Here is a 25,058-nt window from a genome sequence, read left to right on the forward strand (position 1 = left end):
TTGCATTCAACATCTGATTACATATTGGATTACTCTTATATCAAGATGTGTGCTACAAGTGTTCGCCTTCAACACACAAAAATAGCATATTTTTTTTAACATAGTTGATCTGTCCAACCTTGCACACACATACACAGAGAGATGGGCATGCATACATAATTGATCTTATTTATACATAATTTCATGTGTGTTTCTCATTTCAAGATTTCAAGTGAATGTAATTCACAATCTTTTGTATCCACTGTGACTGTCTGTCGAAACCTGAGAAACATATATTTTTTCTGAGAGTTTTCATTCGAATCAAATAAACTCAGCAAAAAAAGAAACGTCCCCTCACTGTCAACTGCATTTATTTTCAGCAAACTTACCATGTGTAAATATGTGTATGAACATAAGATTCAACAACTGAGACATAAACTGAACAAGTTCCCAACTAATGTGACTAACAGAAATGGAATAATGTGTCCCTGAACAAAGGGGGGGTCAAAATCAAAAGTAACAGTCAGTATCTGGTGTGGCCACAAGCTGCATTAAGTACTGCAGTGCATCTCCTCCTCATGGGCTGCACCAGATTTGCCAGTTCTTGCTGTGAGATGTTACCCCACTCTTCCACCAAGGCACCTGCAAGTTCCCAGACATTTCTGGGGGGAATGGCCCTAGCCCTCACCCTCCGATCCAACAGGTCCCAGACGTGCTCAATGGGATTGAGATCCGGGCTCTTCGCTAGCCATGGCAGAACACTGATATTCTTGTCTTGCAGGAAATCACACACAGAACGAGCAGTATGGCTGGTGGCATTGTCATGCTGGAAGGTCGAATCCGACCAATCCGACCATCCGACCATCACCCCATGTGAGACAAAACCACGACTCGTCAGTGAAGAGCACCTTTTGCCAGTCCTGTCTGGTCCAGCGATGGTGAGTTTGTGCCCATAGGCGACGTTGTTGCCAGTGATGTCTGGTGAGGACCTGCCTTACAACAGGCCTACAAGCCCTCAGTCCAGCCTCTCTCAGCCTATTGCGGACAGTCTGAGCACTGATGGAGGGATTGTGCGTTCCTGGTGTAACTCGGGCAGTTGTTGTTGCCATCCTGTACCTGTCCCGCAGGTGTGATGTTCGGATGTATCGATCATGTGCAGGTGTTGTTACACGTGGTCTGCCACTGCGAGGACGATCAGCTGTCCGTCCTGTCTCCCTGTAGCGCTGTCTTAGGCGTCGCACAGTATGGACATTGCAATTTATTGCCGGACTGCCACATCTGCCACATAAGGCACGTTCACCCAGATTAGCAGGGACCCTGGGCATCTTTCTTTTGGTGTTTTCAGAGTCAGTAGAAAGGCCTCTTTAGTGTCCTAAGTTTTCATAACTGTGACCTTAATTGCCTACCGTCTGTAAGCTGTTAGTGTCTTAACGACCGTTCCACAGGTGCATGTTCATTACTTGTTTATGGTTCATTGAACAAGCATGGGAAACAGTGTTTAAACCCTTTACAATGAAGATCTGTGAAGTTATTTGGATTTTTACGAAATATCTTTGAAAGACAGGGTCCTGAAAAAGGGACGTTTCTTTTTTGCTGAGTTTAGTACTCTGACGCCATCTGATGGATGTGTGCAAAGTTGCTCAATAGCAGTTCGTCATTTAGTACACTAGATGTCGCGGTACTCACATTCCAGGTACTACACTTAGCTTGGTATTTCCCGTTGGGTTTTATGCAGCAACACTAGCTGGATCCTATCGACATTAAGACTTCCGGTTTTGGGATTTTGACTTCAAAATAAAAGTCCCTGTTAACCACTGTGTTTATACGAAATCCAATCTTTTTTTGCATCTTTGTATAGTGCATAGTGTACAAAATTATGTAAAACCAAAAATATGTATAACTACATGGAGTAAAATCTAAACTAAAGAGAATCACTACTTTACATAAGATACATAACATTATAAGGTTGAGCATATTGAGAAATGGTTGGAGCTTAAGTAGATAAATGTCAAGATCATAATAATAGCCTACTGGTAAAACATATTCAAATGTTATGTTTAAGTAAAGTCTTACTGTATTTTTGTTGTATTGCAAAGAATTGCACGGTACAGGAAAAAGTATTGACTGTGTGTCCATTAAACCAGGATCAGTCTACTCATTAGAAGTGCCTAAAATACAAATAAGAGGAGTTAGAACAAAAAGCTAGGTCATAGGAAGTGTTGCTGTACTTTTACTGTGGTCAAACAGTTTAAAGTGGGGTCCTTGGACACTACATGGTACATAAATAGCACCGTAAAGGAAAAGCGATCAATTGTGTGTCCATAAAACCAGGGTTCAGTCTGCTCACTTGAGTCCTTAGAATACAAAACCGGTGAGTTTTAACAAAAAGCTAAGTCATAGGAAGCTGACATTTGAACAATGAGACACATATCAGCACCGTGGACAGCTACACTTTTAGAATGTTGTGTTGTCACTGTCAGCCTATCTCCAAATATGTGGCAAATATGTGGTCCAAAAGCATATTCATGTGATTTCATAGTTTTGTCATTTTAAGACCACAAACTGGCAGAGAAAACCTTACTACATGTCTCAAATAAACTGGGGTGGAAAATACTCAGCTGGGGTTCTACTAACCCCAATATGTTCTGTTTTTTAGGGTTCTACTAACCCCAATATGTTTTTCAGGGTTCTACTAACCCCAATATGTTTTTCAGGGGGGCTGTGTCAAACAGCCTCCTGGTTATTACTCTGTCGTTCTTGTAATGCCCACATTTAATTCTGCATGTTATAATAATTCCAATAAATTAATTGGCTGTTTTTGTGTGGAATATCAGTTGAAGAAATAAATCAAGTGAACACTTTTTTTGTTGTTGCTTACCTTAGTGTGAAATAAAACTCCATTCCATACACAACTTTCATGCACTCTTGCTAATGGAGGTTCCAAATACCAATAAGGAAAGGGGGATACCTATGCAGTTGTACAACTGAATGCATCTTCCACTTTTAATCCAACCTCTCTAAATCAGGGAGGTGCAGGAGGCTGCCTGTAATGACATCCAATGATCAGCACCTGGGTAACAGTGGGTTAACTGCCTTACTCAGGGGTAGAACAACAGATTTTTACCTTGTCAGCTGGGGGATTCAAACCAGCAACCTTCCAGTTACTGTCCCAACACTTCTACCCGCCAAGCTACCTGCCGCTCATTACTAGCAGGTGATTAGTTAAGAAGCCAACTGCTTCAAAGACACAATAAAACAATGATGGACTGGCATACCTGTATGACTGTGACACATTTATACATTCTATTGCTAGTGACAATAAGGTGGAATTAAACAAAAGGGTACAAATAGAGAATGTAAATGAGGCTCAGGTTCAAAGTCTATTGTAAACACTTTTGAGGATAAAGAACCTCCTGCTGATTTTCATCCTGATGTAGCCAAGAGTTTGTATAAGGAACTGTCAGGGGTGCAGCTCAGTTAAATCTCAGACACCAAAGATATTAGGAATGAATACTACCACTGAGACAGAACATTGTGGTAGAGGTTTATCAGATGAGGAAATCGTAAGCTCTATGACAACTGACTCAGATGAGCACAGGTAACTGGAGAGGTTGATGTCAAAATAAGCAAGGAAATGGGTTTTGTCAGATGAGGCATATTTTGGAGGGTTCAGGCATACCACTCCAAATAATGGTGTGTTTACATTGGCTCGTGATTAATGGGAGAGGGTCCATTCTGAGAGAAGTGGTAGGCATTTCAATACGTTCTCATGGTTAGGCCTATTTGCAGGAAAGATGAACGAGTCCAATCCTTACTGTGTAGTACATTTTCGAAATCATACATTTTCAGCTGTTCAGAAAAGGATAGTAAAATAAGTGGATACCTGGCCATTGTTCATGTGAGATAAAATGAGTGATTGTTCTGGACACTGCGAATGCACTAGATTTCCAGGTCTCATATATCATACATTCAGATGAAGACGGTACAAAGACCATTTTGAGCTCAAGAGCGTAAGCAACTTGCATTGTCATAACATAATACTAGTGTGTGTGTGTAGTCCAAGTCCAATGTAGCTCAGTTGGTAGAGCATGGCACTTGCAACGCCAGGGTCGTGGGTTTGATTCCCATGGGGGACCAGTACAAATGAAAATGTATGCAGTCACTACTGTAAGTTGCTTGGATAAAAATGTCTTCTAAAATGTAAGTCTGGTTTTAAAGATTTAAAACCTCTGTTTGAAAGGGTCTCTTTCCAAGCTTAAAAGGATAAACATTCACACGCAACACCATGGCCAGAAAAGGTTGAATACCATGTACATGCTGTCAATCCAGCATGACTTCTGCCATGTTCAAAACAACTGTAAACTCAGAACTGGGAAAAATCAGACTTTAGTGAGGTCAAGACAACTGGGAACTCGGAAGAAAACGCTCCGACTAGGAAAATACGCTTTGAACGGTCATCTAATTCAGAATTCCAAGTCGGGAACTCTGGCCTCTTTCTAGAGCGCCGTCCTGAAGATCACTGACGTCATAATTCAACCTTGTTTTTTTCAGAGTTCCCAGTTGTCTTGAAAGCACAATAAATCTAGAGAATGCCAGACTTTGATGACAAAGTTTGATGACAGAATTTGCCCACAAGAAGGACTGCCGAGCCACTTTCCTGTTCAAGTGAGCACAGCACAACACCGGTGAGTCCAAAAATGTATTGTATGCTGCATAAATTATGTAATATGCCAGGGAAATATGTATACTGTAGCTAAGAAAGTAATCCTAAGTATATGTTGTGTCGTAAGCTGTTAGTAGCCCATGTGCATCACCCTAATAATTTGGTCCCTTTCCCCCTCAGAACATAGCCTACTTTTCTGACTTGGTGGTCCACATGTGGTCTATAGCCTGTTTTAGAGAAAAGTAATCATTGAATATTGTAAGAGCTTTCTTTGTCTGCTAATATTCCGTATTTATCCTACGGTTCTGACTTGGTGTACAGGGAGAATACTTTAAAAACGGCCCATGTTCTGAATTCTATCGCTGTACATTTCAAAAGTGCTGAACAAATAGTTATACTGACTATGTCCATCTTAGCTCGTTCAGTAATAGGCCATGTAATTCCAGTTGATATTGCGAGTGTTGTTTTGTTTGCACAATGCCCTGTGCGTCAGTATATTGTATATAAAAGTGGATCCTCATGATTGTATTATCCTTCCTTTTTAGACCACATAGGGCTAATAAAATACTTCAAATTGTAGGCTAACCGAGTCTCTCTCTCTCTCTCTCTCTCTCTCTCTCTCTCTCTCTCTCTCTCTCTCTCTCTGTGGTGACTTAAAGAAGAGTAAAGTTAAGGCCTCAACATCTTGCTGAATTTATCTGAACTAACATCTATCTGAATTTCTGTTGATGTCCATTTTGAAAGTGCTGAACGAATAGGCCTACCTCGTCACAACACGTTTGCTTGCACTTGCTTATACTTAGAGCTAAGTGTTAATGATATAAGAATAAACATTATGAATTTACTGAACATCAATGTAATAATGTTTGTGAATGGTTCAAAACTCTAAACAAATTTTGCAGTTTGTTATTATTGAAGGAGAATGCGGTTCTTAGCAACTTTTCACAAATCCACAAGGAGCCAGTAGTAACCACATCTGTTTAATAAGCTAGTCATCAATATCAGCTGTGGTTTTTAAAAAGGCAGTAAATGAGGACTTAATGAACTGCCAGACAAGGCTCCACTGATAGCCAGGTGTAGCGATGGTAAGGATTCACTCCATGGTGCTGAAAGGATAGCTCTGCTGTTGGGACAGCTTTATGTAGGCCATAATCGTTTGTGGGCACTGTTTGTCACTGTTATAGTGCAATCAATGTATTGTTTAGTGTTGTGTTGTGGCATGCATCAAAATAATTTGGGGTTTGCCCCATCATGATTTACATGCTAATATTGCATCCGATTATGAATAAATACAGTTTGACACTTCTACTATTACCTGGCGGACTTTTATTTTTTAATTTCCGAAAATCCGTGAACCGGAAGTATTGTTTTAGTGTTGCTGACGATACTTGTAGACTCGGCGTTTCTTACATCGGAAACGAAACAGACTATTTCTGCATGGCAATGTTGTGAGCAAACACATAGTATACTGCATAGTTCCCGTATATCGAGTTGAGAGAACATATTTTGATAGTGGGCGAGGGACAATCTTGGGTTCGGTACACGGGCATGGCAACAGTCGAGAATGATCCGACGGCGAGCGAAGGCGGTGCCGCAGCATTCTCGGTGGTCCACAGTCCTATCTGGAGCGAATATCAACTTCGAAAGTATCCTTTCCAGACCAGACCGATACCCAGACTCTCTCACACGGATCCTAGAGCGGAGATGCTCATAAACAACGAGGTAAAGTGACAAGTCATGACAATTCATATGCACTGTCAGTTTCCTGTTCGAGTCTGACAGCTAACTCGAACTGGAACCTAAGTTAGTGTTCAGTGAGACAAAACGGTTAGCTAGTCATTACCTCCAACTTGTATCCTGTATGTTGTGGTAAGGTACCCAAATGTCCTCCCAACTGAATCAGCTGGGCAAGCTAGTCCAACTAACTAACGTTAACTAGCTAAGAATATTTTAGCGATCCTCGCCAAATGAGCCATGTTACAATTCCCTATTATGGGTTAACCTTATTGGCGCAGGGTGTCAGCCTTTCACGCTGGAGACCTGAGTTTGATCCCACGCCCTCCGTTAGCTACACTGCTGTCTGAAGTGGGATGGTACCGTGAGGCCATCGGAATGCATGGGTGGACGTGTGAAGGGGCTTAAAAGAAAGTCGAAGCATGGAAAAGTTCCTTCCCGTTTGGAGGGGGCAGTGTAGCCAGCCTCAATATATGAGCCATGTTACAATTCCCACCAAGTGGGTTAATCCTATTGGCGCTATACCTTTCACGCCGGAGACCCGGGTTTGCTTCCTGTTCCCTCCGTTTGCTACAATATGTTGACGGTCACAGCGCTCCCCCCCCCCATTAACCCAGGTTTGTGCTGCATGGATTAAATATCATGTAAGAGAGACCCCACCTGGTCTGGGTAATAGTGGACAAGTCCAGTGTTCTTCAAACTTGGCCCTGGGGTCCTACACAGAATGTGCAGTTCCTGTACTGATTTATTAAGGCAGGGCTTGATGATCAGTTGATTAGGTGAAACGTGTTTTTGATGCTGGACTGGAACACAAGCTTGGCTTTAGGCTACACTCTGTGGGTCCCCAGAACCAAGACCAGAGAACACTGGACTTTACATGGAAGTCTGCATAGCAATGCCACTCTGAAGTGCAGATAATCAGTTTGGTCTACCATAGCCTAGTTTATTTTCATAGGTAGCAAATGAAGCAGACTTTTCTCCTGTCCTATACAGTTTTTCAACCGGGTAATCTGGACTATTATCTGTTCAATAATAAAAAAGAGCATACCTCCACCTGAATGCGTCTCACCAAAAGTCAGTCTGCATTTCCTAGAGCTGATATGTCGTGGGTTCCCATGAAATTATATTGGCTAGTTGATTTATAACGTGGCCTAAATTACAGAGAGCTGCAACAGTTATACCCTGGGCAATTCCACAGTAACATAATTGCTCTGAGACTTCGATTTTTCAATTAAAATGTATGCCAAACAAAAACAATTGACACTGAAAATGTTACAAAAACACATTTAGTGAAAAAACTGTGCATATGCAAAGTTTGGGTAACAGAAACCACGTTTCCAAAAACTCAGGTAAATATCTGCTCCAAATTAAGATTCAAATATGTTTGCAGAAAGAATGGGGGGTCAGCTATGTTTTGACACCTTGAGTTTGAATTTTTGTATTTTTTTCATGAAGTGGATTTGCACCCGTTAACAGAATTTCATCATGGGTCCCTGATCTGTACTACACAGAAATGCATAATTTTGGATATGAATCAGGGTAATGCATAATTATGGATATGAATCAGGGTTTCCGTTATGAAAATGTGGCGCCGGACAACGTGATCGGTAAGATTTTAATTGACCGGCCATTTGAGAAATTTACCGGACGCATATGCATTGGGTGCATAACCCATTAGGGCGTCTACCCATGGTGATCAGAATGACATAAATCACATTTAGATTATGGTAATGCATCTTAACAGAACATGCAACTCATGTAATGAAGCAGCCAATTAAACATCATTTTCAAACATTTGTCAAAATGCAATTAATGTGAAAACACCATTCTAAACTGCACACCTGATAGCGGTTCCATATGTGACAGCAGCCCAGCCTCACATTCAATTCGCGCATATATGACAGAGATTAAATTTAGAAAGAGGGGGAATCTAAAGATGCAACAACTGGATCGGTTGCTAATATGACTAGGATTGTTCCCATGGCTTCTGGACAACAAAATAAAGTTTATATAGAAACTAAAAGAACAGGATATAAAATGGCATATTATATAATTACTCCTGTCTATACAGAAGTAATTAAATCTTTCAAAATATTTGCCAGAAATCATCACAGCCACAGAGGATTTGAGAATAATTAGCTTGTTATTATTTTTTGTTGTTGTTGCTATGGACTGTTTAAAATCGCAAGCTCGTAGACCTATGCCTATTTGGGAAGCATGCAATTTGCGCAGCGCGCATTGCAATTCGCCTAGCTGGTTATTGAGCTGTCAGAGAAAAGCATCTAAAATATGTGTGATGTGTCTTGAGTATAATTTTAAAATGTTGAGACAAGAAGAGTGGTGTGTGGCGACGGTATAGGCAAGTCTCTCTCCAGACTTGCACATTCATTGTTTCATTTTCATCACATTAAAAAAACACAGTTCCTCTGGCTGCCACTAGTCTTGATCAACTACAAATGTCCCTTGTTTAATCAACATTTTTGAAGTTATTCCATCAAAATGATTTTGTGGTAAGTTTATCAAATTTTTGGTAATTTAGAAAAAGTTATAGATATAATCCAATGAAGTTAGATCCATATTTGTATCTATTTTTTATATACATTTAGGGAAGCCATAAGATAAATCATCCACTTGTTTAGATGTTAAAAAAAAAGAAAAAAATACTACTTTTTTTTATTTAACCAGGTAGGCCAGTTGAGAACAAGTTCTCATTTACAACTGCAACCTGGCCAAGATAAAGCAAAGCAGTGCGACATAAACAACAACACAGAGTTACACATGGAATAAACAAAAGTACAGTCAATAATAGAATAGAAAAATCTATATACAGTGTGTGCAAATGTAGTAAGACAATAAATAGGCCATAGTGGGGAAATAATTTCAATTGAGCAATTAAACACTGGAGTGATGGATGTGTTGAAGATGAATGTGCAAGTAGAGATACTGGGGTGCAAAGGAGCAAAAAAAGAAATAACAATATGGGTATGAGCCATTTGGGTGGGCTATTTACAGATGGGCTGTGTACATGTGCAATGATCGGTAAGCTGCTCTGACAGCTGATGCTTAAAGTTAGTGAGGGAGATATAAGACTCCAGCTTCAGGGAATTTTTTTAATTTTATTTTTTGCAATTCGTTCCAGTCATTGGCAGCAGAGAACTGGAAGGAAAGGTGGCCAAAGGAGGAGTTGGCTTTGGGGATGACCAGTGAAATATACCTGCTGGAGCGCGTGCTACGGGTGGGTGCTGCTATGGTGACCAGTGAGCTGAGATAATGCGGGGCTTTACCTAGCAAAGACTTATAGATAACCTGGAGCCAGTGGGTTTGGCGACGAATATGAAGCGAGGGCCAGCCAACGAGAGCATACAGGTCGCAGTGGTGGGTAGTATATGGGACTTTAGTGACAAAACGGAAATCACTGTGATAGACTACATCCAATTTGCTGAGGGGTAGGGGTCCAGGTTTTTGCAGCTCTTTCAGAACATCAGCTATCTGGATTTGGGTGAAGGAGAAATGGGGGAGGCTTGGGCAAGTTGATGTGGGGGGTGCAGAGCTGTTGACCAGGGTAGGAGTAGCCAGGTGGAAAGCATGGCCAGCCGTCGAAAAGTTCTTATTGAAATTCTTGACGTCTGCTAAATGACTTAAATGTAATGTAATGTAATTATTGTAGATTTGTCAGTGGTGACAGTGTTTCCTAGCCTCAGTGCAGTGGGCAGCTGGGAGGAGGTGCTCTTATTCTCCATGGACTTTAGTGTCCCAGAACATTTTGGAGTTTGTGCTATAGGATGCAAATTTATGTTAGGAAAGCAAAGGCTAGCTTTTTCAAACTGCCTGTCTATTTTGGTTTCTAACTTCCCTGAAAAGTTGCATATCGCGGCGGCTATTTGATGCTAATGCAGTACGCCACAGGATGTTTTTGTGCTGGTCAAGGGCAGTCAAGTCAAATCAAATCAAATTTTATTTGTCACATACACATGGTCAGCAGATGTTAATGCGAGTGTAGCGAAATGCTTGTGCTTCTAGTTCCAACAATGCAGTAATAACCAACGAGTAATCTAACCTAACAATTCCACAACTACTACCTTATACACACAAGTGTAAAGGGATAAAGAATATGTACATAAAGATATATGAATGAGTGATGGTACAGAGTGGCATAGGCAAGATGCAGTAGATGGTATAAAGTACAGTATATACATATGAGATGAGTAATGTAGGGTATATAAACATAAAGTGGCATAGTTTAAAGTGGCTAGTGATACATGTATTACATAAAGATGGCAAGATGCAGTAGATGATATAGAGTACAGTATATACATATACATATGAGATGAGTAATGTAGGGTGTGTAAACATTATATTAAGTGGCATTGTTTAAAGTGGCTAGTGATACATTTTTACATAAATTTCCATCAATTCCCATTATTAAAGTGGCTGGAGTTGAGTCAGTATGTTGGCAGCGGCCACTAAATGTTAGTGGTGGCTGTTTAACAGTCTGATGGCCTTGAGATAGAAGCTGTTTTTCAGTCTCTCGGTCCCTGCTTTGATGCACCTGTACTGACCTCGCCTTCTGGATGATAGCGGTGTGAACAGGCAGTGGCTCGGGTGGTTGTTGTCCTTGATGATCTTTATGGCCTTGCTGTGACATCGGGTGGTGTAGGTGTCCTGGAGGGCAGGTAGTTTGCACCCGGTGATGCGTTGTGCAGACCTCACTACCCCCTGGAGAGCCTTACGGTTGTGGGCGGAGCAGTTGCCGTACCAGGCGGTGATACAGCCCGACAGGATGCTCTCGATTGTGCATCTGTAGAAGTTTGTGAGTGCTTTTGGTTACAAGCCGAATTTCTTCAGCCTCCTGAGGTTGAAGAGGTATTGCTGCGCCGCCTTCACAACGCTGTCTGTGTGGGTGGACCAATTCAGTTTGTCCGTGATGTGTACACCGAGGAACTTAAAACTTACTACCCTCTCCACTACTGTCCCATCGATGTGGATCAAGGGCTATATCTGTTCTTAGTTTACATTTTTTTGAACGGGGCATGATTATTTAATATGGTGAGGAAAACACTTTTAAAGAATAACTAGGCATCCTCTACTGACTGAATGAGGTCAATATCCTTCCAGGATACCCGGGACAGGTCTATTAGAAAGGCCTGCTTGCTGAAGTGTTTTAGGGAGCGTTTGACAGTGATGAGGGGTGGTCGTTTTACCGCGGACCCATTACAGACGCAGGCAGTGATTGCTGAGATCCTGGTTGAAGACAGCAGAGGTGTATTTAGAGGGCAGGTTTGTCAGGATGATATCTATGAGGGTGTCGTGTTTACAGATTTAGGGTTGTACCTGGTAGGTTCCTTGATAATTTGTGTGAGATTGAGGGCATCTAGCTTAGATTGTAGGACGGCCGGGGTGTTGAGCATGTCCCAGTTTAGGTCACCTAACAGTATGAACTCTGAAGATAAATGGGGGGCAATTAATTCACATATGGTGTCCAGGGCACAGCTGGGGGCTGAAGGGGGTCTATAACAAGCAGCAACAGTGAGATTTATTTCTGGAAAGGTGGATTTTTAAAAGTAGAAGCTTGAACTGTTTGGGCACAGACCTGGATAGCATGACAGAACTCTGCAGGCTGTCTCTGCAGTAGATTGCAACTCCACCCCCTTTGGCAGTTCTATCTTGGTGGAAAATGTTGTAGTTGGATGGAAATTTCAGAATTTTTGGTGGCCTTCCTTAACTAGGATTCAGACACGGCTAGGGCATCCGGGTTGGCGGAGTGTGCTAAAGCAGTGAATAAAACGAACTTAGGGAGGAGATTTCTGATGTTAACATTAGAGGTCGACCGATTATGATTTTTAACGCCGATACCGGTTATTGGAGGACCAAAAATAGCTAATACCGATTAATCGGCCGATTTTTATATATATATTTGTAATAATGACAATTACAACAATACTGAACACTTATTTTAACTTAATATAATACATAAATAAAATCTATTTAGTCTCAAATAAATAATGAAACATGTTCAATTTGGTTTAAATAATGCAGAAACACAGTGTTGGAGAAGAAAGTAAAAGTGCAATATGTGGCATGTAAAAAAAAAAGCTAACGTTTAAGTTCCTTGCTCAGAACATGAGAACATATGAAAGCTGGTGGTTCCTTTTAACATGAGTCTTCAATATTCCCAGTTAAGAAGTTTTAGGTTGTAGTTATTATAGGAATTTAAAGGACTATTTCTGTCTATACCATTTGGATTTCATATACCGTTGACTATTGGATGTTCTTATAGGCACTATAGTATTGCCAGCCTAATCTCGGGAGTTGATAGGCTTGAAGTCATAAACAGAGCTGTGCTTCAAGCATTGCGAAGAGCTGCTGGCAAACGCAGGAAAGTGCTGTTTGTATGAATGCTTACGAGCCTGCTGCTGCCTACCATCGCTGAGTCAGACTGCTCTATCAAACCATTGACTTAATTATAATATAATAAACACACAGAAATACGAGCCTTAGGTCATTATATGGTCAAATCCGGAAACTATTATTTCGAAAACAAAACGTTTATTCTTTCAGTGAAATACGGAACCGTTCCGTATTTTATCGAACGGGTGGCAACCCTAAGTCTAAATATTGCTGTTACATTGCACAACCTTCAATGTTATGTCATAATTAAATTCTGGCAAATTAATTACTGTTTTTGTTTGGAAAAAATGGTTCACACAGTTCGCAACGAGCCAGGCGGCCCAAACTGCTGCATATACCCTGACTCTGCTTACACTGAACGCAAGAGAAGTGACACAATTTCCCTAGTTAATATTGCCTGCTAACATGCATTTCTTTTAACTAAATATGCACGTTTAAAAAAATAAACTTGTGTATTGATTTTAAAAACGGCATGGATGTTTAGGGTTAGGTACATTGGTGCTACGATTGTGCTTTTTTCGCGAATGCGCTTTTGTTAAATCATCACCCATTTGGCGGAGTAGGCTGTGATTCGATGATAAATTAACAGGCACCACATTGATTATATGCAACGCAGGACAAGCTAGTTAAACTAGTAATATCATCAACCATGTGTAGTTAACTAGTGATTATGTTTAGATTGATTGTTTTTTTATAAGATAAGTTTAATGCTAGCTAGCAACTTACCTTGGCTCCTTGCTGCACTCGTGTAACAGGTGGTCAGCCTGCCACGCAGTCTCCTCGTGGATTGCAATGTAATCGCCATAATCGGCGTCCAACAATGCTGATTACCGATTGTTATGAAAACTTGAATTCGGCCCTAATTAATCGGCTGACCTCTAGTTAACATGCATGAAACCAAGGCTTTTACGGTTACAGAAGGCAACAAATGATAGCGCCTGGGGAATAGGACCGGAACTGGGGGCTATAGGGCCTGGGTTAACCTCTACATCACCAGAGGAGGAGTAGGATAAGGGTACGGCTAAAGGCTATAAGAACTGTTCATCGAGTGCGTTGGGTACAGAGAATAAAAGGAGCAGATTTCTGGGCTTGGTAGAATAGATTCAGGGCATAATGTACAGACAATGTTATGGTAGGATGTGAGTACAGTGGAGGTAAACCTAAGCGTTGAGTGACGATGAGAGAGGTTTCGTCTCTAGAGGCACCAGTTAAGCAAGGTGAGGTCTCCGCATGTGTGTGGGGTGGGACAAAAGAGCTATCTAAGGCATTTTGAGCGGGACTGAGGGCTCTACTGTGAAATATAACAATAAGAACTAGCCAAGACAGCAGTGGACAAGGCATATTAACATTAGAGAGAGGCATAAAGCAATCACAGGTGTTGATCAGGAGAGCTAAGACAACAACGGGTAAATGGTGATGAAGAGGCTGGGGCAGTGTCGAATGAGTGTCAAATGAGTTTAATTTAACTGTACGTAAGGGAGTGTAAGGAAAAGGTCAAATAAAGAATTGATGTGCTGGTGAGGTGAAAAAGAAATAGGAACACTTCTGTGAAACTCTATGGCATCTTCCGGGGGGGAGCAATTTACCCCAGGGAGGGGTGCATTTTACCCAGGTAGCTGGGCAAAATGCCCCTTTACTAAAAAATACATTTTATTATGTCAACTGTAGCCATTTATTTTCCTTTATAGTTTGTTACTCTGAGCGTGGCCATCATCCACCTACAATTTTTTCCCACAAACTTTGCTTTTTTGTGTCAGCAATTAGACATTGATTTTAGGGGGGTGTCTAACCCCATGTTACCCTACCGTTACCCTACCGTTAATCCCCATCATTTGGTTACATTAATTTATGTTAATGCATGTATTACTTAGTCATTTTCCGTTCTCATTCTCGGAGTGGAAATGTTGTTTGCAGGGTTCACAACCTGCTACACTTGTGAGAAACAAGTTTGGGTTTATTTCATAACCATCATTTACGAGATTTGTACGTTTTTTCATTGTCTTTTGTTTGGAGTGCTCCATGTGAGCATGTGTCTGGTTTCTCTGTGTTGATAATGTTGAGGGAGCGCGCACGCATAGAAGTACCTGGCCTCCTGCGCGGAATTGTAGGAACGTGTTTAAAAATAAATAAAAAATTACATCCATTGTGAATTACAATATTTGACATTACAACTATAGTCCCTTACAGTAAGTTATTTGAAAAATATTTCCAACAATCTCCCCCTTGATAATCACCAATCCTCGGTGTGAAAGAGCAATGGATGTTATAGGCTATGAGTTCCATGCGTTCATTTCTTTAGCTGCCAATGGATCACGGTGTATCAGTGTCCATATGGCAGAGGCTGGTGATCTTGCATTAGTTTTAACTTTTAGATTTTTATCATTTTAACTAAGATTTTTATGAATAACCAGGTGACAATGATTTTAAGAAACAAAAACGTTATTATTGAAAAAAAAAGCATGAAAAAAAAAGCACTTATGAAAATCATAACAAGCTAATTCTAAGCTTCCCCATCTTGAATCTCACCCGCCGCCTATCAAGTCCTTATAAAATAATTGCCTCCATGTTTCCATGGTCGAAGTTTGCCTATAGGCTACTTTTAAGCAAGGTAAGACATGTCTCATAATATTAAATTAAACATTCAGGTTTCAAACAATTAAGTATGCTTTCAAAATGCGTATTGTCTCTATCTTATGTTGTAAAGTTGTGGGTGATGCGCTGATAGCCTGGTGCCTGAACTTGAATGGTGAATGGGAGGCGCACTTCAATTACCAGTTGAGAAATAAAAATAGTAGCTGTTTTTAATCGTGCACCAAAACAGTTTAACACGTGATTGCATTTAGAATTGTTGTGCAATCAATGGGCTTATAAAAGCACATTTTACTCCAGCTGCAGGAGAAATACCGTTCAAAATAGGCTCTGTATGCTGTGATGTGCTGTGTTGGATAAATAAGATGCATGATGACTAACGGAAATACACACAAGGCAATTTAATTCCACTAAATTATGCTAATTAACCTATAGACCGATAAGCATGACGGTCAAATCTATTTATATTGACTGGTATCATCTAACGGAAACCCTTGATATGAATATCATTCTCTTCATGGTAATGTATCCTAAATAGGTACAAAAATATACAATATCCTCCTTTGCTTATTTGGCTATTGTTCTACACACTGGCTATTATTTTAATGATCTCCGCTGCCAAACAAAATCAAATTTGGTTAGTCCGGACCAAATCTGAACCAATCACAGACCTCTGTTTCACAAGTTTGGACATCAAAGTATTTTATTTTACTAGGCTAGTCAGTTAAGAACAAATTCTTATTTTCAATGAGGGCCTAGGAACAGTGGGTTAACTGCCTTGTTCAGGGGCAGAACAACAGATTTGTACCTTGTCAGCTCGGGGATTCGATCTTGCAACCTTTCGGTTACTAGTCCAACGCTCTAGGCTACGCTGCCGCCGTATAGCACAGTAGAACTCAGTAGAGTGCAGAAAGTACAGTAGAGTACAGAACAATAGCTTAGAATACAGTTCAGTACAGACAAGTAAGAGTTTAGTTCAGTACATTCTAGTGTGGTCTACATTAACCTTTTTAGCTACTTGTCCTTTGGACTAGTAGGACAGATTTTTTTACTTGTCTTAAAGCTCAAGCCACTTGTCCAAAAATAAAAAATACTCTGTAACACCATAGGTCGAGAAAGTGACTAAAAATGTGCATCCGGAGGACACTCTTGAGGCAATTCTGATCGGAGTAGCCTAATTGTTTGATGTTGTGATTTATGTGTTATTATTTTTACTTATCCATTCGGACAACTTAAATCTATGATCTACTTGTCTGACAATTTTTTAAATATTTTTTATTGCCCCGTGCAGGCGGACAAGCATTTAATGTCGACCCCTGAACTGTGTACTGTACCAGCCCAACCTCACATTCAATTGCAGCTTGACTGTACTGAACTCTACTCCACTTTATTCTACTGTGAAGCACTGCCACAACACATAATATTTTACCACAAGCACTGCAGCAGAAGCAAACTCCTTCCTCTACTTTTTCTCCACGTGATAAGTCGAGTTTCCCCAAGAAGCTGTGAAGCGCTGGGGAAGCTGTGAAGCCAGCTGTAGCCTATTGCATGATTGTTTGAGTAAGTTGATCAAAAATGTGAAACAATGTTGTGTATGTTAACTATTGCCTGATAATGTATATTAGTCTGTCATTAAATGTGTATTCTGCTTTTCATTAAATCATGTATGGCTACAAATTGTGTGTATATACATTCCTTCATGTGGGCAGAATATATGTATGGCTACACAATTTGTATGTACATTTGTTCATATGGTTATATAAAGGCTGAAGGCTAAAAACAACCAATATCTAGTTTCTACAATGTATTTTCGTTTTAAATAATATATTTTCATTTGATCTAGTTTTTACACTATCCATTAACACCAACCATTCACTATAAAACCTTTCTTTATCAACAAAAAAGCTTAGCAAAATACAAAAAATGATGGGGCAAAAATAAATGTGCCTAAAACATTTATTTTCAAATAACCAAAAAATACAACAACAATAAGAGTAGGCTACATGACAATGCAGTGCCATGAAAACAAAAAGAAGTTCAGGAACACGTTTTCCAAGAATGTGCTAAATGTTCTGGTTTAATAAGGATTTTTGAGTCATTGAAAGGGTTGAAGTGTCCAGGCTAGGTGCTCATTTTTCTCAGATGGATTTTGGATTATTCACAACTGCAACTTGAAATTGTATGCAGGGTCAAAGCCAATTTATTCTTGATCCGAAAATGTGGTCAGAAGCGCTGTATGGATGGTGTGATGCAATTGCGGAGCCTCCGGGGGGCATGCTTTGCACCCCACAAATGTTGTAACAATGCGGAGGGCTTCATATAGTGCTGCATTGACATGATTGATTGATGGTAGGTGAGGCCTGTATAAACACAAACTCACTTCCTTGACAACTTCCTTCACAACAGCTCTGCGCTGCTCTGATAAGCGCAAGACGTATGAATGCTCTGACTTCTGCAGAGGCTGTATCCCCGTAAATGCTGCACAGCCAATGCAGAAGTTGGATTGACCATGCAGCGCCTTTTAAGACTCCAGCCGTTCAGTTGTGGTGTACTCCTCCTGAACCAGTAACTTCAGATCCTTCTGTTGCTTGCGGTAGCGGGGTCTTTGCTGTGGTGGAGAAACACCAACAAGTTGCTGCTCCATTCTCATTTCACTTCTTTGCTGCTGTCATTGCAATGCCTTGATGAACTTCCAAATGGTGGGGGTGGGTAGCGCCAAGATTTACCAAAAATGTTCCATGCCAGTCCTCCACTCCGTTGTTGGTCTTCGCCAAGTCTTGCAGGACAGCATCTTAGCAGTTCCATAATTCTGAAAAAAAAAAAAAGATCAAGCAGATTAGGGACCATGTTATTGGCCTTGGGCATGCTGTCATCAATAATAAGAATAATAGTCATTTGTGTTAAACAAGATATACGGTACCTATGGGAAACATTGGCAACCCATGTTGCCTGAAAGTGTATCAGTCAAACGTTTGGACACACCTACTCATTCTAGAGTTTTTCTTTATTTTGACTATTTTCTGCATTGTAGAATAATAGTAAAGATGTCAAAACTATGAAATAACACATGGAATCATGGGGATCATTTCATTAGAGTTACCAGCCTCAGAAATTGCAGCCCAAATACATGCTTCGCAGAGTTCAAATATCAGACACATCTCAACATCAACTGTTCATAGGAAACTGCGTGAAATCAGGCCTTCATGGTCGAATTGCTGCAAAGAACCACTACTAAAGGACACCAATAATAAGAAGAGACTTGCTTGGGCCAAGAAACACGAGCAATGGACATCTGTCCTTTGGTCTGAGTCCAAATTTGAGATTTTGGGGTTCCAACCGCCGTGTCTTTGTGAGACGCAGAGTAGGTGAACGGATGATCTCCACATGTGTGGTTCCCACCGTGAAGCATGGAAGAGGAGGTGTGGAGGTGCTTTGCTGCTGACATTGTTGGTGACTTATTTAGATTTCAAGGCACACTTAACCAGCATGGCTACCACAGTATTCTGCAGCAATACGCCATCCCATCTGGTTTGCGCTTAGTGAGACTATCATTTGTTTTTCAACAGGACAATGACCCAACACGCCTCCAGGCTGTGTAAGGGCTATTTGACCTAGAAGGAGAGTGATGGACTGCTGCAGATGACCTGGCCTCCACAATCACCTGACCTCAACCCAATTGAGATGGTTTGGGATGAGTTAGACTGCAGAGTGAAGGAAAAGCAGCCAACAAGTGCTCAGCATGTGTGTGAACTCCTTAAAGAACATTCCAGGTGAAGCTGGTTGAGAGGATGCCAAGAGTGTGCAAAGCTGTCATCAAGGCAAAGGGTGGCTGCTTTTGAAGAATATAAAATATATATTTATTTGTTTATCACTTTTTTGGTTACTACATGATTCCATATGTGTTATTTCATAGTTTTGATGTCTACAAATAACTAAAAACCCCTTCAATGAGTAGGTGTTTCCAAACTTTTGACTTTTACTGTATGTCAGGAGCTCCTCCAGTTGATGTTCCTGGCACTGAAAGAACCGTGTATCCAGCGTAACTTGGAGATAACCCCGTCATTGAACGTTATGCAACCGCGGCATTCGAAAGCATCAAATTCGGTGCACTTCCAGAAGGACTTATTTGTGCTCTGTCGTTTCCATCTGTAGGTGTAGCCTTCATGCCTTCAGGGCTCCCGAGTGGCGCAGCGGTCTAAGGCACTGCATCTCAGTGCAAGAGGCGTCACTGCAGTCCCTGGTTCGAATTCAGGCTGCATCACATCCGTCCGTGATTGAGAGTCCCATAAGGCGGTGCACAATTGGCTCAGCGTCGTCCGGGTTTTGCTGGGATAGGCCGTCAATGTAAATATTTGAATTATATATATTTAATAAAAATATGAAATTCCCCTGGTTATGAAACTCTGATGTCCCGGTTGCTTGTTCTGACCTCTAAGAATAATGAATGCTGAGGGTAGCAGTGCAAGGTATTTTTTAGCAGAATATTATTATTATTGGCATATGAACGACTTGCAATTAGATTGCTGGACAATCAAAGCCATCCATCCAACCCATTTATACGGATCTGCCAGTTCAAAGAGGACAGTTTCAAAGGTAATGGATTGGGCCTATTTATTGTTCAATAGCAGCATACATTTGCGTTCATTCTCTAAAGTCTAGCCTACTTTACTGTTTGTCTGCCTCTCTTGGTGAGAATCTTAAGTTAAAAAAATACTAAAATAGGCTCCTTCAGGTTGTGCCTTATTATTCACCTGAGTGTCCTCGCCAGCCAGGGTACAACATTCCAATGTTGAAGTCTTGTGACACTCTGGCATATTCTTTTTCTTGAAAATTGGAACAATGGTAGAGATGGACAAATACTGATTTCAAAACAAAATGGACTACATTCTCATTCATATTATCAGGACATGAGGTGAGTATCACAATAATTTTAAAAGATGTCCTTGCCTTAAAGTTGCACCTCGGGTAGATCTTCAGTATAGCCAATAGCAGGGATGGGGAACTCAAGTACTCGGGGCCGGAGTGGTGTCACACTTTCCCCCCATCCGTAATCAACACAGCTGATTTAAACTAATTGCATTGCTGGGGCAAAAGTGTGACACCAGTCAGGCCCCAGAAGACTGGAGGTGCCCATCCATGGCCTATAGAGTCAACTCAATATGGTATTCCTGGGTCCTTATTCAGCTATTTTTTTTATTAGAATCATGCTGACATGAGCAGTGTGAGGCCAGTTGCCTCTGTGATCCAAATATAGCTTTTTGAGAGAAAGTGGGAAAGTACGAAAAGGATGGTGGTCCCACTTACGACCTGTGGTGAACTCGGATGGGGGAGGAGGAGGGATTGAGTCTTGACCAGAAACGGAGCAATAATGGCTAGGAGGTGAATGAGTTGTTTTGGGTCGGGTCTGATAGCTTGTAAAGCACAATGTTCAAACGCCATGATGTCATGTCACAACAATATTGGAAAAAGCAACTGTTTTCGTCAGCTGTATGATTCAGATTTGGGCTATTGTGTCATGGCACAGATATGGGGAAGGGTACCAAAAAAGTTCTGCAGCATTGAAGGTCCCCAAGAACACAGTGGCCTCCATCATTCTTAAATGGAAGAAGTTTGGAAGCACCAAGACTCTTCATAGAGCTGGCCCAACTGAGCAATTGGGGAGAAGGGCCTTAGTCAGGGAGGTGACCAAGAACCCGATGGTCACTCTGACAGAGCTTCAGATTTCCTCTGTGGAGATGGGAGAACCTTCCAGAAGGACAACCATCTCTATAGCACTCCACCAATCAGACCTTTATGGTAGAGTGGCCAGACGGAAGCCACTCCTCAGTAAAAGGCACATGACAGCCTGCTTTGAGTTTGGCAAAAGGCACCTAAAGGACTCTCATGAGAAACAAGATTATCCAGTCTGATGAAAGCAAGATTGTGTGTCAGGGACTGGGAGACTAGTCAGGATCGAGGCAAAGATGAACGGCGCAAAGTACAAAGAGATCCTTGATGAAAACCTGCTCCAGAGCGCTCAGGACCTCAGACTGGGGCGAAGGTTCACCTTCCAACAGGACAATGACCCTAAGCACACAGCCAAGACAACGCAGCAGTGGCTTTGATACAAGTCTCTGAATGTCTTCGAGTGGCCCAGCCAGAGCCTGAACTTAAACCCGATCGAACATCTCTGGAGACACCTGAAAATAGATGTGCAGCAATGCTCCCCATCCATCCTGACAGAGTTTGAGAGGATCTGCAGAGAAGAATGGAAGAAACTCCCCAACTACAGGTGTGCCAAGCTTGTAGTGTCATACCCAAGAAGACTTGAGCCTGTAATCGCTGCCAAAGGTGCTTCAAGAAAGTACTGAGTAAAGGGTCTGAATACATATTTAAATGTCATTTCAGTTTTTTATATTATTGATAAATTTGCAAAAAAAAATTAAACCTGTTTTTGCTTTAGCATTACGTGTGTAGATTTTTTTTTTTAAAGCTGTAACTTAACATTTGTAAAAAGTCAAGGTCTGAATACTTTCCAAAGGCACTGTATGTCTATTACTATTAGTAATGCATGTATGTGTTCACAAATTATGCAAAAAGGTTTCATGCATTTTATTGAATTAAATGCAATTTTTGCTTGCTTCAGTCCTATATTATAAGTAATGGTTAGATCATGCAGTCTTTGCATGTATGCTGTTTTTGTTAATGTGATAAAGCTTAATTCCATCCATTTCTGTTATTCTAATCTTATCTAACATGTCCTACTTTTTTTGTTTCCAGGAACCATTGGTTTTAACAGACACCAATCTAGTGTATCCGGCTCTGAAGTGGGACGTCCCGTACCTGCAGGAGAACATTGGGAGCGGGGACTTCTCTGTGTACATTGCGGAAAACCACAAATTCCTCTACTATGATGAGAAGAAAATGGCCAACTTTGACAACTTTTCACCCAAGTCTCGACGGATAGACATGAAATTCTCTGATTTTGTGGAGAAAATGGAGAAAACGCAGGAAGAGGGAGGAGACGAGAGGTAATATTTTTGTCTAAATGGGTAGGTATATGTCCTGCTGCATTTGAGCTAGGTCCTTAGGGACAGTTGATTAGAAAGATTCTACATTTTCTCAATGCTGAATAAAAAATGTAACGCTATCCAGTCTAGGTGTTTACATTGCTGGTGTGCTGGCAAGTGCTCAGCAGTGGAAAGTAAAGTGTGAATCCAGTGAAATCTAATGCAGGAACTGAAATAGATAGCTGTGGAGAAGAATAAGCGTTTTACGTCGGCACCTTGGGAACACTTTGTACCACTCTCACCTGACTGAGTTACTTGGCCTGGGACACACGCACTCACTCATATCACTTACTGCACGGAGCCCCTTCCTTAGAACTACTGATTGCTGCTTGTGTCCACGTTCTGTAGATTTATTCAGTCAAATTAAGTTTGCTGTCAAATTTAAGTTTGTACTGTTGTGGTGGTTTTGTGCAAAGATTCCTTTCGAACATTTGTTGCATGGCAATACTGTTTTTTGATTCTGATTTAAATCATTATTTGTGGTTTGGAAAGGAATGCTTTCCTGAGCCGAGAGGAAGGTTTATATTGGCAAAACAAGCTTTAATTTCCTGATGCACGTAATCTTCCTGAGTACACTTGACTCCTGATGCAAACTCCTGTGGAAGTGCTTTTCAGTTCAACTGTCCCTATTCAATTACATTCCTCTTAATTTCTCTATCGGTGTACACCACTGAGTTTACAGCAGCACAAATATTTATTTTTAAATTAAGGCATATTTTTTTTTGGGGGGGGGACAATTTTCCCATCCTTAAATTTGGAATAAACCAAGGCTTTGATTTCTGGTCCAACAGATGTAAAAGGGGTCTTAGAAAACATCTACAAGAAAGTCTTAAATGTGTTAGAAATACAAAAAACACTATTGTTGAAGTTGAGACTTGCCTACTAATATAAACTTCTATATTTAATTTTGCAAAAATGATTTGCCTGCTGTAAGTTAAGGGCTAGGCGTCCCGCCAGCGGGACACCTGCCGACAATTTCCGGTGAAATTGGAGGGCGTGCAATTCAAATAAATAATCATAAAAATTATGGATATTAAACATTTAGGTATATACAAGTGTCTTATATCGGTTAAAAGCTTAAAGTCTTCATCTAACTGCATTGTCCGGTTTACAATAGGCTTTACAGCGAAAGCATGCCATGCGATTGTTTGAGGACGGCGCCCCACATCAAAATATTTTTCAACCAGCACAGGCTTCATAAAATCACAAATAGCGATTTTAAATATTCACTTTTTTAAAATCTTCCTCTGATTTACAATCCAAAGGGTCCCAGCTACAACATGCATGGTCGGTTTGTTAGATAAAATCCTTCTTTATATCCCAAAAAGTCAGTTTAGTTTGCGCCATCGATTTGAGTAATCCGCTCGTTCAACGTGCAGAAAAAGGAATCCAAAAAGCTACCGCTATGTTAAAACAAGTCAAAATATGTTTCTATTTAATCCTCAGGTACCCTAAAATGTAATTAAACTGTAATATTTCATACGGAAAGAAGTATGTTCAATAGAAAAGCAAAATTAGCATGTGCGCGTCCTCTTCGTTTCCAACTCTGACTCCCAGTACTATAACTCAAAATTCTTCCTTGTTTGGGAAGCTGAAACCTTGAACAAAGACTGTTGACATCTAGTGGAAGCCATAGGAATTGCAATCTGGGAGCTGGATTTGGATATGACCTTGTATGTTCCATTGGAAGAGCATGGGCTCTCAAACCAACCAGAATTTTTTTTTTTTTTCCTTTGGACTTTCTCCTACCATATCAATTGTGTTATAGTCTCAGACATTAACATTTATACAAACTTCAAAGTGTTTTCTATCCAATGGTACCAATTTATATGCATATCCTGGCTTCTGGACCTGAGTAACAGGCAGTTTACTTTGGTGCCGTTGGTCAGACAGGAAGTGGAGAAAAATAGACCCTAGCCTGAAGAAGTTTTAATTTAAAAAAATATTGCCTAGTGTCTAGTCATTCTCTTACAAAAAACCCACGTCTTTAAGATATTTTCAAATTTCTCTCCCTCATGAGGGAGGATAAAAAAAGTTCACAGAAGTAACAAGTAAAGGTAGACCTAACAATTAGTTAGTGTTTTTAAAAATAAATAACGATTTTGTTCATGATTTGTTAAGTGATTAAAACTTGTCATTCTGTTACAAAATCCGTAACAGAATGACAGAAAATCTGTAACTAAATGACTGCAATTGAATTGGCTAAAATGGGAAATCACAGTCACAAACCACAGTTGGGCCACCTGCTGCTGTCCTCCCTTCCACTGGCATGCTGTTACAGTGCCTTCAGAAAGCATTCACACCTCTTTTTTAAATGGATTCAATCAATATTTTGTCACTGGCCTACATGCACAAGTCAAAGTGGAATTATGTTAAAAAATATATTTTACTAATTAATGAAATAATGTCTTGAGTATTCAACCCCTTTCGTTATGGCAAGCCTAAGTAAGTTCAGGAATTAACATTTGCTTAACAAGTCGCATAATAAGTTGCATGGACTTTGTGCGCAATAATAGTGTTTAACATGATTTTTGAATGACTACCTCATCTCTGTACCCCACACATACAGATAATTGTAAGGTCCCTCAGTCGAGCAGTGAATTTCAAACCCAGATTCAATCACAAAGACCAGGGAG

At 40.6% G+C, this 25,058-nt stretch overlaps 1 protein-coding gene across 2 annotated transcripts in view; it reads left to right on the top strand.

The window, feature by feature from the left end:
- Nucleotides 1–6,031: 6,031 nt before the first annotated feature.
- LOC139571034 (hypoxia-inducible factor 1-alpha inhibitor-like) overlaps nt 6,032–25,058 on the top strand; it is a 49,234-nt gene continuing 30,207 nt past the window's right edge. For both annotated transcript variants that reach the window (XM_071393514.1, XM_071393515.1), the window contains exons 1-2: nt 6,032–6,364; nt 22,133–22,383. In XM_071393514.1, coding sequence (XP_071249615.1) covers nt 6,191–6,364; nt 22,133–22,383 — 425 coding nt within the window. In that variant the 5' untranslated portion in view covers nt 6,032–6,190. The remainder of the gene's footprint in view (nt 6,365–22,132; nt 22,384–25,058) is intronic.

Source organism: Salvelinus alpinus, chromosome 3, assembly GCF_045679555.1.
Source record: "Salvelinus alpinus chromosome 3, SLU_Salpinus.1, whole genome shotgun sequence".
NCBI lineage: Eukaryota > Metazoa > Chordata > Actinopteri > Salmoniformes > Salmonidae > Salvelinus > Salvelinus alpinus.